Source organism: Terrapene carolina, unplaced genomic scaffold (genome assembly GCF_002925995.2).
Source record: "Terrapene carolina triunguis isolate 2854851 unplaced genomic scaffold, T_m_triunguis-2.0 Scaffold189, whole genome shotgun sequence".
NCBI lineage: Eukaryota > Metazoa > Chordata > Testudines > Emydidae > Terrapene > Terrapene triunguis.
The window spans coordinates 10,114,306-10,132,268 of NW_020664540.1; the positions used below are offsets into that span (position 1 = coordinate 10,114,306).

Here is a 17,963-nt window from a genome sequence, read left to right on the forward strand (position 1 = left end):
AGGACTGGAAGGGACCTCGAGAGGTCATCGAGTCCAGTCCCCTGCCCACATTCTCATAAGCAAACTAGGGAAACATGGTCTACATGAAATTTTACTATAATGTGGGTACACAACTAGTTGAAAGACCATACTCAACGAGTAGTTGTCAATGATTCACTGTCCTAGTCATAGTGGATGATAAACTGAATGAGTCAATATTGTGATACAGTTGCAAAAAAAGGCTAACATCGTGCTCGCTGTATTAATAGGACTGTCCTATGTAAGAAACAGAAGGTAATTGTCCTGCTCTACTCTGCACTGGTGAGGCCTCAGCTGGAGTACTGTGTCCAATTCTGGGTGTCACACTTCAGGGAAGATGTGGACAAATTGAAGAGAGTCCAGAGGAGAGTAACAAAAATAATACAAGATTTAGAAAACCTGACTTATGACGAAAGGTTAAAAAAACTGGGCATGTTTAGTCTTTGAGAAAAGAAGACTGAGCGGGGACCTGATAAGTCTTCAAATATGTTAAGGGCTGTTATAAAGAGGATGGTGATCGATTATTCTCCATATCTACTGAAGGGTAGGACAAGAAACAATTGGCTTAATCTGCAGCAAGGGAGATTTAGGTTAGATATTAGGAAAAACTTTCTAACTATAAGGGTAGTTAAGCTCTGGAATAGGCTTCCAAGAGAAGTGGTTGAATTCCCATCATTAAAGATTTTTAAAAACAAGTTGGACAAACACCTGTCAGTGATGATCTAGGTTTACTTGGTCCTGCCTCAGCAGATGGGGCTGGACTTAGTGACTTCTTGACTCCAGCCCTACATTTCTATGAGTCTGTAGCACTTGCCTTTATGGTATGAGGGCAGACAGTGGCTATAAAAAGCTCATGCAAGTTGGCACAACTCCATTGATTTCAAAGAAGTTCTACCAGTTTATCCCAATGTTGAATTTGGCCTACATTTTTTCCCCCTACATGAGTGGCACAGGAGCATGGTAATTAGCAACATTCACTCCCAGAACTACTTCTGCATACTTCCCCCACCGGAAACAAGTAATCCAAAGGTTACTCCTGATCTCACGTTTATTACACGATATATGACTTATTCCTTCAATACCACTAGGCTACCCAGCATACTTCTCCTTTGAGGGAATGCCAGTAGAATATACGAGGTACTCACAAGATGACATCTTCTGCTGATAAGCGCTGAGATAAAACATGAGCATTTATGAAAATTAAATGTTGGTGTTTCCAAGGTAGTGGAAACAATGGTTCTTTGACAGCATTTTATTACAGTGAATGTAATTCTTGAATCTGATTGTTAATGCAGTAGTATGACAGTTTATTGCTATTTCATTATCAAGTAGCCTTGTTTTGAACCGAGTACAGAATAGACATGGTCTGTGCTTTGTTCGGTTGTACACAACCAATATGATGTAGTACTGTGAATAAGATCTGACTCAATTTTATTTTCACTTTAACTGATAAATAAAAGAGTATCTACTAAGCCAGTGCCTCTCAACCTTTCCAGACTACTTACTCCTGGGGGAATTCTGCGCTGCTACATGCATAATTAATGAGCCCCGCAGATTTCTCTCTTTTTTTGGGCAGAAAAAAAGCTGTGAAAATGTTGCTGTAGTTCTGCTTTTTGCCCACCAGAGGGCGCTGTGGCAATAGAACAAAGTTGCAGCTCCCTGCCAGAGAGGGAAGAGAAAGAGCTGCCTTCTTCCCAGCGCTTTTCTGGCCAGGTCAGGAGGCAGACAGTGTGGGGTTCTGTGGGTGTCAGACAGGGACTCATAAGGGCTAGTGGGGGAAGACAAATTGGGGCAGGGGCTGAATGGGAGTGGAGGCATGGCCATGGGGGGAGGGAGGTGCAGAGACACATAGGGGGAGGGGGTGGGGAGAGGCAGGGGGTGCAGAGCTACATGGGGACAGAGGGTGGCTGGGTGGGGGTACAGGGAGACAGGGACGGGAGTGGCTGGGTGGAGGCACAGACACATGGAGACGGGAGGGGGTACAGGGATGGGGGTGGCTACGTGGAGGCATAGAGACACATGGGATGGGGGAAGGGGTACAGAGAGACATAGGACAGGGGAACGGCTGCATGAGGACACAGACACACATTGGGACGGCCAGATGTGCCTGACTGAATAGGAGAGACTAGGGGTCAACCAGGGTCTGCATGGGGGAAGCTCCCTAACAATCCCTTCCCGCCCCCCTTAAAAACCTGTTCCATACTTTTCCCACCCATACCCAACAACCCTCCAAGTTCACACCCAGGCTCATTCCCAGCAATTTACTTCCCTCTCCCTCAGCTCCTCCATTACCCCTGAATCTCCCAAGCCTTTGCACTGCTTCTGAGGGGTGCGGGAAATACAGTTCTGTATTGTAGTTTAAATGAATTATTACTCAGAGTTCTGTATTAATATGCCTAGTAAGGAATCTATTTGTCAAAAAACATTTCCTGAATCTTTTTTGTCGTCTGTATTGTTACAGACATACTTGCTTAGAGGTATTTTGAAATAAATGACCAAAAATAATTGAAACTGGTGTGATTATATTGTGTTATTTTGACAAATAAAATATGCAGAATTTTAAAATATTGTGCGCAGAATTCCACCAGGAGTAACTACTGTACCTCTTTCAAGAGTCTGATTTGTCTTGTGTACCCTCAAGTTTCACCTCACTTAAAAATTAACAAAATCTGGCATAAAAATACAAAAGTGTCACAGCACACTATTACTTAAAAATTTCTTTCTCATTTTACCATATAATTATAAAAAATCCATTGGAATATAAATATTGTACTTACACTTCAGTGTATAGTTTACAGTAGTATAAACAAATCATTGTATATGAAATTTTAGTTTGTACTAACTTCACTAGTGCTTTTTATGTAGCCTGTTGTAAAACTAGGCAAAAATCTAAATGAGTTGATATGAGTACCCCCAGCGGTACATGTACCCCTGGTTGAGAACCACTGTACTAAGCAATCTGGCTGCTAAATTCCATTTGGTGCAGACTTTAGTTTCAGGCACGTCCTCTTAAAAAACTGAGTTGAAATTCCAGTAATTATTGGTATTCAATCCAATACTGTCTGGAGGCCGTAAAGGCAGAGAGAGATGCTACTTGGGGCTGGTCCACACTAACCCCCCAGTTCGAACTAAGATAGGCAACTTCAGCTAAGTTATTCATGTAGCTGAAGTCGAAGTATCTTAGTTCGAACTACAAGGTACTTACCGCGGGTCCACACGCGGCAGGCAGGCTCCCCCGTCGACTCCGCGTACTCTTCTCACAGAGCAGGAGTACCGGTGTCGACAGCGAGCACTTCCGGGATCGATATCGCGTCTAGACAAGACGCGATAAATCGATCCCAGAAGATCGATTGCTTACCACCGAACCCGGAGGTAAGTATAGACGTACCCTCAGTCTTTTTTTCATAATCAGTCCAGCTTGAGCCTTCTGTATTGATTTCTTTCTTATTAAATATTGCCCTTTCCTGACAATTTATGGCTTAAACAATTTACCTCAGCAGCCACAGGAACCAGAGTTCCAAAGTGCAGAAAATCAATGACAATTTTTAAAAACTGAGATATAGTTGTACAACCGTTTACAGTACAAGCAATGGTTCTCTACAAAACAAACTGCAAGCTCCCAATCTATTTCAATGTATATTGCTGACTAGATAGTGTCCAGCACACGTAACACCAATAGTTTCCTCTTTAACTTTTTAAAAGCATACGTACTTGTTTTGTGTATGGTACTCTCTCCATAAGCATCTCAAAGACTTGTGGTGGTAGTGTATTGTGCAAAAGCTGCAGTAGCTGATGTGGCTGTGCGCACACTGAAATAGCATTAGTGAGGTGCTCCACACTCTTCTTATGTTCTCCTGAAGCAAATTCATATTTTTAACTACATTTTAGAGTTGATTGGAAAACATTTTTCCCCCATCCCAGGAAATTTTTTTACTTTTCATACCAACCCCCCCTCAAAAAAAAAAAAAAAAGACCTCCCCCCCCTTTTTTTGGTTTTCCAATGAAAAGTCAAGTATTTGAGGAAAGTAGACCCCCTTCTGCAAAAGTGTTCATTTACTCAGAAACCCAAGTTTCCATAAATGCTTGGTGGAGGGGCTACCTGAATTAGGGAGAACAAAGGAGGAGTAATTTTAAGTGATTGGGCTAGTGCTAGGGTTTGTGTCTTTTGGGGAAAGCTCTTTGGAGTGGAGGGTGCAGTGAGAAAGGTGAAGGAGAAGACGGTTGGGATGTAATAGGAATCTTCTTTAGCACATTTCAGTGGCTTTTTTAAAATTCAGTTTTACTTAGGGCTTGGCTACACTTGCAAGTTACAGCGCAATACAGGAGCCCCGGGCACACTAGCTCACTCCCCGTCCACACTGGCAAGGCCCGTAGAGCGCTTTGACTCCGCGGCTACAGCGCTGCTGGTACTCCACCTCGGCGAGTGGAATAACGTTTGCTGCACTTGGCTACAATGCCCAGGCGTCAGTGTGAATGAGGTGTTGTGTTACTGCGCTCTGATTGGCCTCCGGAAACGTCAAATAATCCCCTTAAGTCAAGTGGCCACTCTTGTCATTGTTTTGAACTCCTGTAGGAATGTGGAAATGCCCTTTCATAGCTCCGTTTCTGACAGCCGACATGCAAGCCGTTACTGTGGAATGCTGTGTGTGAGAGAGAGGCAGGCGAGGGGGAGATCTGCTGCTCTCTGAACTTACAAGACAGCATGCTGACATGCTCTCAGCCCCCGCAAAACCCACTCTCTCTCCCCCCACATACACACAACACTCCCTGTCACACTCCACCCCACCCCTCCCATTTTAAAAGCACGTTGCAGTCACTTGCATGCTGGGATAGCTGCCCATAATGCACTATTCCTAATGCCGCTGCAAGGGCCGCAAATGTGGCCACGCCAGTGCGCTTGAAGCTGTCAGTGTGGACAGACTGCAGCACTTTCCCCACTGTGCTCTACGAAGGCTGGTTTAACTCAAAGCGCTCTACATCTGCAAGTGTAGCCATGCCCCTAGTTAAAAGTTCAGTTCCTAGGAGGGGGTTGGTTAATAAGTTACTCAATTTCAGACCTGCTATAACCCCTCTCGACATTGCTTTAAAAATCTTTTAACTCTTTGTAATCCAGTAACAATTTTTAATTCTCCAAATCTAATTGAAATTTCACTTCCCTTTGCCTCCTCCCCCACCTACTTTCAAGTGTAGGAATTCCTAGCAGCATCAGCATCAAGCCTGGTGCTATCCACCATCCTGAAATAAGGTGGAGCAGACAGTGCCTGACTGAGGCATGTGCAATATGCTTGAGGTCTGACAAAACAATTTAGTTTGTCTGTGCTAAAATGATACTGCACCTCGACTTCAGCTGAGCATTTCAAGGCAATTTCTGTGAAAACCAAACCAACTGCAATACACATCCTGCACAGCTGTTGACAAGAGTTCATGCTTATGTCCTTACCTCTAGATAACCAGTATTCTCCCAGCTGCACCTCTTGCAGAAAGAATTCCTGTACCCTTCCAATATTTTTCATCTCGCATAACTAAAGATGTTATCAAATATGTTTAGCTTAGAAATAAGATGTATCAGTGCAACAAAGACATCTCTGTAGTTACTGTGAAAACTGGTAGTAGTGAAAAAGATTTCTCAAAAGATTAATTTTCAGTGCTGTTTTGTAAATTGCCATTTAGACTTATATTTGTCAAACCTCTGGAGGTCACTGTTTGACACATCTTTGATTTCCCTCCTCCACTCCATGGGTCATTTTGCTTTTCCCAGACTGTTGACCGAAACAATATTGTTTAAAAAAAAAAAAAAAAAGCCTACAGAGGTTTGACGACAAGGTTCTGTAGTCTGGGGTTGGGAATTATCTTAACTTGCTATATTAGTAAAAATGATTTCAGTGCTGCCTGCTAGCACAAAATGGGTGTTGGTGAAGGGCGGTGGCTGCTCTTTGGGGAGATTATAGCTCTGCAAACCAAGGTTGCTCCCTGCACTGAATTCTGGAATACATAGTTTGCTTTGTCTTCATGATAAAAATAAAATATCTCAATAGGGACTGAGGATGTGGCTGTAGTGAAAGATGGGAATGCCCACAAAGACATGGTAGATGAGTCTCTCCTCACATCCCCCCACCTTGGGAAGTGAGGCAGGAGAGGAAGTACTAATGGTGGATAATTGTATCCTTTGACTATATCTACTTTCTCTAGCAAATTAAGATTAGCCAAAACTTTATGAATGTAAAAGTGAGCTGCAGGTGTGCTACAAATTTACTAAATCAAAAACAACTTTAGTCTCAAATATGTATTAGAGTTAAAAGGACACAGTCAACTTGAAATAGTTATTGTTAAAAACTAATTTCAGGTACTAAACTTGACCATAAATCCCTTGCCCCCCTCCACCCATCCCCAGTGTAGGGGGAGATTTTCAAGGGTACAAATGAGTTGGGTTCCTAATTCCCCTTTGTGCTTTGGCTCAGGTCAGTACAACCAAAAAGACATTCAATTTTAAGTTAGTATTCTTTCTACTAAGTTTAAGTGATTTTTAAACTGAGTGTTTTACCTCAGCATCATGCTCTTTAGCTTTTTCACGTTCTTTTCTTCTTTCTGTAAATGTAACATGGTGCATTTAACATCTAAGCTTAATAGTTCAGCACTCCAAAAAGATTGTCAAGTCTGCTTCTCCAAAGTTTTTTTCCATATTAGTGTTATCTCATCCAAAAAGTGCTGATGCTCTAACATGAAAACAGATATAATTGGAAGATAGAGATATGAGAGAAACCTATAAAAGTAAATTGTACCTAATTTTTTTTATTTATAAATAGTTTTAAACTCTTCTTGAACTGACTGTCTTGTTAAATTTTCTGTAACATGTCACCTCTTCTCTAAAATGAGAGATGCTCAGGGAGTTGAATTTGCCATATAGATATTTGTTGATACTTTATTAAGTACACCAAAATATTTTCAAATTAAAAAACGGAATCATGATCGGAAGGAAGCCAAGCTACATTTCAGTTTTATGTTGTTGATGAGCTCATATGTTCTACTGCAAACACTTCAGAAATTCTTGATCCAGACAGAATTTAGCCAAGTAAGCATCTGGAGTGAGATTTTCAAAAAACCATGGCCTGCTGCTCCTAAGTCACTTTGCCACTTTTAAAAATGTTACGCTATGGCCAAGATTTGTAAAGGTATTTAGGTGCCTAGTGGGATTTTTCAAACCACTTGGTGCCTAACTCCCATGGTACATAAGCAGTGTTGTAGATAGTCCTCTAATGGGATTTTCATCTTTAGGCACCTAAATATCTTTAGAAATTTGGCCTTAGGTGTTTTAGAAGTCTAGGTCCTATTCTCAAGTGAATTATTAGACACTTAGGGCTTGGCTACACTTGCAAGTTAGAGCGCATTAAAGCAGCCCCAGGCGCCCTAACTCCTGACCCGTCCACACTGGCAAGGCACTTAGAGCACCTGGACTCTGCAGCTGGAGCACTCCTGGTAATCCACCTCCACGAGAAGCATAACGCTTGTTGCGCCTGGGCTGAAACGCCCCAGCGTCAGTGTGAACGAAGTGTTGCATTACTGCGCTTTGATCGGCCTCCGGAAACATCCCATAATCCCCTTAAGTTAAGTGGCCACTCTTGTCATTGTTTTGGATTTGGCTGTAGGAATGTGGATATCCCCTTTCAAAGCTCCGTATCTGACAGGCGGCATGCTTATCTGCTCCGGGACAAAGCAAGCCATTAGTGTGGAATGTTGCTTGCTGTGAGTGTGTGAGAGAGAGGCGGAGGGGAGGGGGGTCTGAACTTACAAGATAGCATGCTGACACACTCTTAGCACCCCAAAAACCCACTCTCCCCCCCCACACACACACACACAACACACTCCCTGTCACACTCCACCCCACCCTCCGCATTTGAAAAGCATGTTGCAGCCACTTGAACGCTGGGGTAGCTACCACAATGCACTGCTCTTTGTGGCATTGCAAGAGCTGCTAATGTGGCCACGCCAGTGCGCTTCCAGCTGAGAGTGTAAACACTCAGCAGCGTTTTCCCTGCTGCAGTCTCTGAAGGCTGGTTTAACTCCCAGCGCTCTACATCTGCAAGTGTAGCCATGCCCTTAGGTGCACTAAGTCTCTCTGGGAGTCAGTCAAGCTCACGCTCTAAGTGCCTGAGGCCTGGTCTACATTTAAAAATTAGAGTGACTTAGCTACAGTGCTCCGGGCTGTGAAAAATGTTTGTAGCTAGGTCAACCTAACCTTCAGTGGAGATGTCACTCGGTCAAACAGCAGAATCCTTCTGTTAACCTGGCTACGGCCTCAGTGAGGTGGAAGCGCTGGGGAAACGCCCCCCCCCCCTCTTCAGTTGCTGTAGCAAGTGTCTCTGCTACAGGAGTCCAGCTATCCAAAGACATAGATTAGACAGGGGTTGGCAACCTTTCAGAAGTGGTGTGCCGAGTCTTCATTTATTCACTCTGATTTAAGGTTTCATGTGCCAGTAATACATTTTAACGTTTTTAGAAGGTCTCTTTCTATAAGTCTATAATAAATAACTAAACTAGGGTGACCAGACAGCAAATGTGAAAAATTGGGACGGGGGTGGGGGGGAGTAATAGGAGCCTATATAAGAAAAAGACCCAAAAATCGGGACTGTCCCTATAAAATCAGGACATCTGGTCACCCTAAACTAAACTATTGTTGTATGTAAAGTAAATAAGGTTTTTAAAATGTTTAAGAAGCTTCATTTATAATTAAATTAAAATGCCGAGCGTCCCGGACCGGTGGCCAGGACCTGGGCAGTGTGAGTGCCATTGAAAATCAGCTCGCGTGCCGCCTTCGGCACACGTGCCCTAGGTTGCCTACCCCTGGATTAGAGATAATTTAAGTGGGTTTGAAAATCCCACCTGCGGTGAAGAAGGGGATGGAGTGGGATTTATGTGGGGCAGGAATTATTTATTTCGGTGGGGGGGGGGGTGAAAGGGAAGGTCCAGGGGCTGTAGCCCAAAGGGGCTCAGGCCTTAGACTTGACTAGGGTGGGGGTGTCAATTCAGCCCAGTTCCCCCTGCTCCCCGCCTGCCCTCGCTCTGTGTGGGACCAAGGCCTGCCTGGGGGCGAGGCCTGGCATTGCAGGGGCGGTGCTTGCAGCTCCCCCGCCCGGGGAGAGGAGGGCGCTAAGCCCTGGCCTGGGCGACGGGGGCCCCGGCCCGGCCCCGCCTCAGCTAACGGCCTCCCGCGGCCCCGGCCGGGCGGGGACACTCACTCTGCCGCAGCTTGCGCTTGAAGTCGGGGGCGTTTCTCCGCTGCCGGTCGAAGTAGACGGCGTAGCCGAGGAAGGCGAGGCCGCAGGCCCCAGCCAGCAGGCGGAGAAGGGGGCGAGCCCAGCCGCTCATGGCCGCCCGCGCCCAGCCCCGGCCCGCTCTGGAGTCCCGAGAAGCTGGCTGGGCTAGAGCCACGGCTCTCCTCCCCCCCCCCCCCCCCCAGCCCGGGCAGCGCCGAGCGCACGGAGCCGGACCCCCGGCTAGGCAGGGCCTGGGAGCCCCAGCGGGGAGACGCTCCCCCTGCCCCCGGGTGGTTTGGGGGGGCTGGTCAGTGCCTTCCCGGAGCCCCAGGGGGGAGACTCTCCCTCCCCCCCCCCAGGCCCTGGCTGGTTTCTGGGGGTCGGTCTGTGCCTGGGAGCCCCGGGCTCCCCAGCAGGGAGATGGCTCAGGGGAGACGCTTGATCTAGCTGTAGGTTTTGCATAACATTGTGTTGCCAACTCCACCTAGCAGGAAGTGACCAGACTGTATCTCGGCCCATCTTTTCCTGGCCGGGGGCTGTGCTGCAGGCAGGAGCGGAGGGACTGGTCAGCAGCAGCTTCAAACCTCCTTTCCCCCCTGCTCATCGCCGTTGGGGCTGTGTCAGCTCACAGGGCTAGTGTTAATCTCTCTGAACTTGTCCCCCGTTAGCCTTTTACAGCCGCACAGAGCTATATCAATGAAGCCCCACTTCCTTCTCATACAGCGTCCGCCTGGGGGGAGGGCGACTGGACCGCTTGTCAGTCTCAGCTCCATGAGGAAGGGCTGAAGCACAGAGAGGGGATTTGCTAAAGGCTAGACATTGAGACAGTACCAGAGAGGGGATCACAATTTAGGAGAGCCCAGATCTTTTCGCAGCCCGCATTACTGCTCTACCTGAGTGAGGTACTCAGTTGATGAGTGAGGAAAAACTCATACAGCCATTAACATTTATCTAGTCCAGGTCACAGTAAATGCTCACATGGCAAGGATAAAAGACAGAGCCTATTTTCTTTGTTTCCAACCCAACCGTATCCATTAATTATTTGTGCATAAAGGTCCAATAATCAGATTACTTACTTACGTACCTACCCCCACCTCTCTCATAATTGAATAAACATTACATTAGAGAAAGCATATTATTGGGAATAAAAATGTAGGGACGGTCATCTTGCCCTTTCTATTTGCCCCAGAGTTTGCAGAATGCTGCAGTGAAATTGAGCCATCCCATCCATGACTGCAAACTGCCAGGGAATGAACTAGGATCTTTTTTGTATTTGGGTGTGAGGATAAAGAGTTACATATGTCATTTGGTTTGGGACAGCCCTTAAGTTCCTGTAGTTAAACTAATTGAAGCAGCAGGGAAATACTGTTCTTTAAAAACTGACAGCGCATTTGGTGCGTTACAAGACGAGTTTAAGGAAATAACATGATTATCTAGTCAGGGAATCTGGGCTCTAATCCTAGTTCCCATATAAACTTTGCACGACCTTGTAATTGGGCCTTGTTCTTCCCTCCCTATACAATGAAGATTACATTCTATTTCCATAGATGTTAAGCCAATTGAAATCATTCAGCGGAATGCATTATATACTTGCAAAGTATTTTAACAGCTTGGGAAGATAGAGAGCAGAAACTGAAAATGTAGTGATCAGCTATACAGAGAGAAGTAAAGTAAAACAAAATGGCAAAAGAGAACAAAAAAGATGTAGAAAATAGCAAATTTAAAAGCAACTGAACACTTTCCACAGTAAGTGGTAGAAGCCACATTTAAAATTGGACTGTAAAAGGCAATAGAGCTACTGTAAAGTGACACATACTGCCATTCAAACCTGCACTATTCCCCTTGGATAGACACTTGCATACAATATGATCACAGTAACAGCAAATGCCATTAGCAAGGGAGAGAACAGTGTGTCAACCAAAAGCCTAAGTTGTTTTTCTTTTAAAACCCTACCAGCCCTGTACATGAAGTTACTCCCAGGAAATTCAGAAACATTCACTAGATGGTGTATATCTACCTACACTTATGACACAGTGATTAATATTGCCCTGGCAGAAAGGAATTAGATTGGTAATATCTTTTCCAACTCTAACTTCAATATGTCTTGCTGTTCTCAAATACATCCTGTGAGATTTTATAAATGTAGTATTTTCAAAAAAGAGCTCTTAGCTTGTTATAAAGAAAAAAAACTTCTATGATGTAACAAGGTATTAATATAAATTCCACATTTTGTCCTTGTTCAATAAACTGGCATAGTTGGTAGGAGCATGGCAAATTAGGTTAGGCTGTACCCATCTGGGGGATTAGAAATAAAGTAGTTTAGAACAGCATAGAAATTGACGGGACTGGACTGGTGTGACAAAGTGGAAATTTTTTGTAATATTTTTATGAAGCCTGTCTGTACCTCAGTTTCCCCTATATGCTGCATTGTTATCTACTGGTGAAAAGGGAGTTTGCTGTCAGAGCAGGTTAAGACACAGGTGTAAATAGTGCTTAGCTGTCTGGGGGCTTGGGTCCCATATCAATGGAGCTCTTCAGAAGACTACAGCAAATCCAATTGCCTGCACACAGACATGGACACCTAGCAACCAATGACCCACAGAGACATGGACTTCCCTACCTCTCATCAAGGCGACTGAGTTGCATCTCCCTAGGGGGCAGGAAGTGAGGTGGAAGTTAAGTTTTGGCTATGGGAAGCAGTCAGGGGCACGTTGGGAGTCTGACAAAGGAGATCAGATGAAGACAAGAGGGAGACAGAGCTTGAACAATGGGACTCACTACAGCCTGGCTGGGCTCTGGCTACCCAGAATAGACTATGGCTTAACTTTCACTTCTCTGTGATAATCCTGGTCTTCCTGTGCTGTGTTCCAGTCAACTAATAAGCCCTACTGTTTGATAGCACTGCAGATGCTTGAGGAGGTGCACAGCTCTCTAAGATTGTACGAGTCTCCCTCAGGAGTCTGTCTCAGTGGACTCGATGAACAGAGCTGATGGGGTTTCTAACAGCCAGTGAATAAAGGCTTGATTCTTCTTTAGAAGCATGAGGTTTGGGTAGAATACAGGAAGGTGAATCTTTTGGTTAATGTGATATGCCAATGAGACTTTAGGGAGAAAATGGGGATGAGAGCATAGTACAACCTTTGTCCCTATAAAAGGTGATACGTGGTGGACTGGTCATGAGGGCCCCCAGCTCTCCCATTCTTCTTGATGATGTAATGGTGACCAGGAATTAAGTTTTAAAGAAGGAGGTGGAGGAGAGAGCAGGTGGCCATCAGCTTGAAGGAGAGCATCAAGAACCAGGGTGAGCCCCACTGGGGAGCTGGATTTCAGACAGGAAAATACAAATTGTATAGAACTTTGAGGAATCTGTCTGTGATGATGGGAAAAAAGGAAGAGCCACTGAATGGGTGAGTGGAAAGCTGTGATATCAGCCAACTGTACCCTAATAGGTCTTTGATACACCTCTGACTTTTAATTCCACTTGGTAGTCCAGAATCTTGGAAGGCAGAACTTCCAAGGCTTGGGAAGATGGAAGAGAGCACCAAGAATGAAAATGTTGCCACTTCTGGAGGTAAGTCTGGCAGTTCCTGGGCTTTCTACTGGACAAAAACACTGATTGTACTGCAATTTAACAGGTTAATTCCATGGTTTAGAGCCCTTCAGGAGCCACACCCTGAGGTTCAGAGAGGAAGAGTTGGGGTGGATGAGGGACCCCAAATTCTGTGTCAATAGGTCCTCCGTGGTAGAAATTTGGAGGGGTGCCACATCTGCAAAGTGGATGAAATTTTAATAACACACCCATCTTGGCCTGGCTGATACTATGAGAATAGCTTTCACTCTTTCTTTGCGTAGCTTGAAAAGAGTCTTGAGGATTAATGGAATTGATGGATACACCTAAAGCAGGGCACGAGGCCACGGAGCTATCAGCACATCTCCCAGAGAACTGAGACCGTAACTTCCACTGGAGCAAAACAGGAGACCATTGGAGTTGTTTGGGGTGGCAAAGAAATCTACTTGTGATAGACCCCAGGTCTGTCAGACGTTGCAAAAGAGTCTTTGAGCTCCCATTCATGGTGTTGCCAGAAGTGTCTGCTCAGGGACTCCTGCACTTGTATCTGAGTCTGATAGGACCACAAATACGTTTATTGAATGGGAAAAACACCAGTTCCAGAGTCTTAGTGACTCTGCACATAAGGACTGGGATCTTGCCCCCACCTTGGCGGTTAATGTAATGCACTGCTGCCCTGTTCTCTAGCATTGCTCTGACCGAGTGGCTTGACTGTCACGGAGGACGTATTGGCAAGCATAACAAACTGTTCTCCGCTCCAGAATATTGATGTGAAGCAGTGATTCTTGCAGACCTTTTGCCCCAAGCTGTATTTCCCTGCAAGTCAGCTCCCCATCCTAACAAAGATGTGTCTGTTATGAGGCTCTGTGATGGTGTGGGATGCAAGTATGGGGTTGCCATACAGACCCTTTGTGGGTTCTTCCACCACATAAGTGCACCCAACACCTTTGAGGCACAGTGACCCATTTGGAGGGGTTGTGTCTGTTGGGGTGTATATGTTCTTAACCACATCTGGAGACATCCAAGGAGTAGGCTCGCATAGGAAGTCATGATTGTGAAGGCAGATATGTGATCCAAAAGCTGAAGAAAAGCCCTCCTGCTTGGTTGTGGGTTGAACGACAGTGCAGCGATAAGGCCAGATAGGGTGGAAAATCTCTCCCAGGCTAGAATCATAGAAGATATGGGTTGGAAGAGACCTCAGGAGGTCATCTAATCCAACCCCCTGCTCAAAGCAGGACCAACCCCAACTAAATCATTCCCGTCAGGGCTTTGTCAAGCCGAGCCTTAAAAACCTCTAAGGATGGAGATTCCACCACCTCCCTAGATAACCCATTCCAGTGCTTCACCACCCTCCTAGTGAAATAGTGTTTCCTAATATCCAACCTACACCTCCCCTACTGCAACTTGAGACCATTGCTCAAGGATAAGTAGGCTCTTGCTGATGTGGAGTCCAAAATGGCTTCTATGAAGTTTATCCTTTGTACTGGAGTTAGTATAGATTTGTTGTGATTGATGCAAAGTCCTAGTGATTAGAACAATGCTAACGCCTTGGTTGTAGCTGACTGAACCTCTTGTTGTGATAAAGCCCTGATTACCCAGTCATCCAAATATGGGAATACAGAGACACCTCCATCCCATTGACGAAAGTACCTTTGTAAACACTCTCGGAGCCATGGAGAGCCCAAAGGGAAGAACTCTATCACTAGGGGTTTGTTCCTATTACAAAGCACAGGAAGCACTTGTGTGATGGGTGGATGGCTACATGAAAGTAGTCAGCTTGTAGGTAGAGGGCAACAAACCAGTATTCTGGATCCAAGGATGAGAGAATGGTAGCTAATGTCACCATTCTGAAGTGTTGTGCTAGAACGTAGTAGTTTTAAGTTCCTGAGGTCGAGGATTGGTCTCCGCCCTCTCTCTCTTGGGAACTAGGAAGTAGTTGGAATAGAATCCTTTCCCAATGAATTCTTTTGGAACCGGCTCTACTGTCAAAATGGGGAGGGACAGGATCTCTTGCCTTATGACTTTTCAAGAGAGGGGTCTTTGAAGAGGGATGGAGAGAGTGTGAAAGTGGATAGTTACCCACGCTGATGGCTTCCAGTATCCATTTGTAAGAGGTGAGGAGTTTCCAGGCAGGTAAGTAGTGGGACAGTCAATCTCCAAAGGGGCGGGGAATTACACAATGGGGAATCCAGTGAACTGGGTTGGTTGATGCCCTCAGCCAAGGTGTCAAAACTGCCTTATAGAAGGAGAGGCCGATTGAGAAGAAGAGGTGGATGGTCCTCGCTTCTGCTGCTTTCCCCTTCTCCTGAGGCCTAGGGAAGGTGGACTGCTGGTGGTACTGGAATGGCCTGGATCTTTGAGCAGACTGGAGTCCTACTAAATAGTCTTTGGTCCAGGCACGTAGATTCTCAGTCACTACAGCACAGCTCTGAAATCCTTGAGAATGTGGAGAGTCTGTATGCTCACTAAAGCAGGCGGGTCCTTCAAAGAGGAGATCCTTGACTGTGGACTGTACTTCTCTCAGAAGACCTGAGGACTGGAGCCATAATGTCTTTCTCATAACCACCACCCTGGCCGTGAATTTGGAGCACTGTCAGCAGCATCTTAGGGCAGTTTGGAGGGAGGTTATTGCAACCAACTGCCTGCCCCTCCACAATGGACTGACTGAGACTGGTCTCTGTGTCTGATTTTGTGGTAGATGTTCAATAAAAGTGTGTAAATTTTGAATATGTGGTAAAGCTGTATTTCATTAAGGCCTGATAGTTAACTATACACAATTGAAAAGCAGCTGACAAATAACTTGGTCTGCCCAGTAAGTCCAGTCTCTTAGGGCAGGTCCACACTGGGGCGGGGGATCGATATAGGAAACGCAACTTCAGCTACGAGAATAGCGTAGCTGAAGTCGACGTTTCCTATATCGAACTAAATTTACTTACTTCGGGTCCATGCGGCGCAGGCAGGCTCCCCGTCGACAGCGCTTCCTCCTCTCGGCGGGCAGGAGTTCCGCAGTCGACGGGGGAGCGCTTCTGGGATCGATCTATCACGTCCAGATGAGACGCGATAAATCGATCCCAGAAGATCGATCTCTACCCACCGAATTGGGCAGGTAGTGTGGACCAGCCCTTAGATTCCTTGTCTAATGTAACACTTTAGAGAGGGTCTTGACCAAGTTTGGTGGCTCCTTTGATTGGCTGCATCCATCATTAAGGAATTAGGGCTAGGGTGGGGGAAGGGGAAGTGTTACATTCCCTTTGGCAGGATGTAATAGTTTGTGTCAGATTTCTTATAAAAGGGTAGAATTGTGGCAGGGGACAGTAGTGCCTCATTAATGGGTAAAGCAAGCTTCCCTTAAGGATTAACATTCAAGATGTCTACCAAGGAATGTTGTGACTCTTGGACTTCGTCTTGTGGGATTTGGAGACAATCTGCCAGCCTCTTCATGAGGTCCTGGCTCATTCCATTAAGATAGCCTCCCTATCTTTTTTTGCACCTGCCCTTAAATCCCAGACCTTGCACTTTGAGGGGATATGGGGGTCCCCCAAACACTGCAGGCAACTCAAAGTGTCACTGTTGGGAACAGACCTGTGGCAGGTCTCACTCAGGGCTTAAACCCTGGGGTTTTAGGCATAACAAATTGTGCTCTGGCACAGAGCTCCAGAAGTAGAAGGGGGAACCCCCCACTCCACGGAGCACAAACAAAATAAAATATAATAAAATAAATAGCTAAGAAACAAATTAATAGAGTAGACTTTCACGATGTGAAAGAAAGGCGGGAAGCTGAAACAGCTAACAACAAGGACTCCATCTTGAGCCGCAGCTGGTTGAGAAGGAACTGAGTGGCAGCAGGCTCATGCCCACCTCTATCCCCTCATTCAGAGCATGAAGTGTTTGTTGTTTTGCACAGGCGCGGGCTCACAAGCACTACGTCAAGAGTACGCAGATGCAAACACATCCTTCCGTTGAGCATTCACAGGGACATATACTCAAAGAAAAACACAACATTTGATATACATCTTCCATTGTACTAGCACATCAGTGTCAAAGTTAAAAATAAAAAGCCAGCATATTTTCAGGCCAAGGGTCGGAAGCAAGGAAAACTGGGGAAATTAAATTAAAAGAGACACTGAGACTAATAAGTAAGAGCTCATGGAAATTTGGTTGTTGCTAGATTTCCAAAAATTAACACATGTATCAATACATCAATATTCAGAAGTGACCATATGAATGTTTAAATTTAGTACTCCTAATACAATTGTTAGGAAATTTAATACATATCCTTTTAAGATACATCCTCAGACATCAACGCTGAAGAAGAAAGCATACTGGTATTTCTAACATTTCAACAATCAAGTAAATATATTATTTCTCAGTGTGAGCACAATGGCTTGATAAATACTAGGGAATGTGAGCGAATTATAAAATATCTGTATTTGAAGAATGGAAATCCATGAATGTTTGTGGGTCAGCTGGGTCATCCTCATATGCTTCATGAATGTTTGATTGTTGCATGCTCCCTACATCTTTAAAAAACAGTCCTTACCTAGCATTTTAAGGGAATAGGGTAGCAGGTAATTTTAAAAAATTGCAAGCTTAAAAGAGCTAAGCACAAGCAACTGTAGAACAGTTACATGGTAGAGCAAATAGCTAGCTCTGTCCTGTTCACACACTTAAAAGGCAGAAACAAAGTGGTAAAATTCTGTGTTAGCTGGAGCTGTTTAGCATTCCATTGTTATCTCAACAAATTGGCTCAGTAGACCAAATTGTCCTCACCACCTCCATGAACCACCTAGGAATCCACTGAACGAGTTAATGTTGGCCTTCCTTCTTAGGTTTCTGCAGCATGAAAAAAGTGTTGAAAAAGGGAAGCTTTGGTAGCACAGCTCCACCACTCGCTACATTCAATTTGCCTGAAAACACATGCAACTTAGGAAAAGGGAAAGGAGAAACCATTTTCAGTGCATGAATGGCCCTGGTTTACTGGTCCGTGGACCTGCTAAGATCTGGACAGATATGAGAATTCCGTTGCTCATTCCACAGGCTGTGAGAGGGGGAATAAACTCCTTGGCATAGCATGATGGAAAACTGCACGTATCTCAGAGGGCTTTTTGTTCACACTATGTGGGATT

The 17,963-nt window shown here is 45.1% G+C and overlaps 1 protein-coding gene across 1 annotated transcript; it reads right to left on the reverse strand.

The window, feature by feature from the left end:
• Positions 1 to 3,705: 3,705 nt before the first annotated feature.
• TOMM20L (translocase of outer mitochondrial membrane 20 like) lies at positions 3,706 to 9,381 on the reverse strand. The gene is made up of 4 exons (XM_029912091.1): positions 9,252 to 9,381; positions 6,560 to 6,603; positions 5,459 to 5,540; positions 3,706 to 3,872 (listed from the first exon to the last, which is right to left on the reverse strand). Exons 1-4 carry the CDS (start codon positions 9,379 to 9,381, stop codon positions 3,706 to 3,708), a joined length of 423 nt encoding a protein of 140 aa, XP_029767951.1.
• Between the last annotated feature and the right edge of the window lie 8,582 nt (positions 9,382 to 17,963).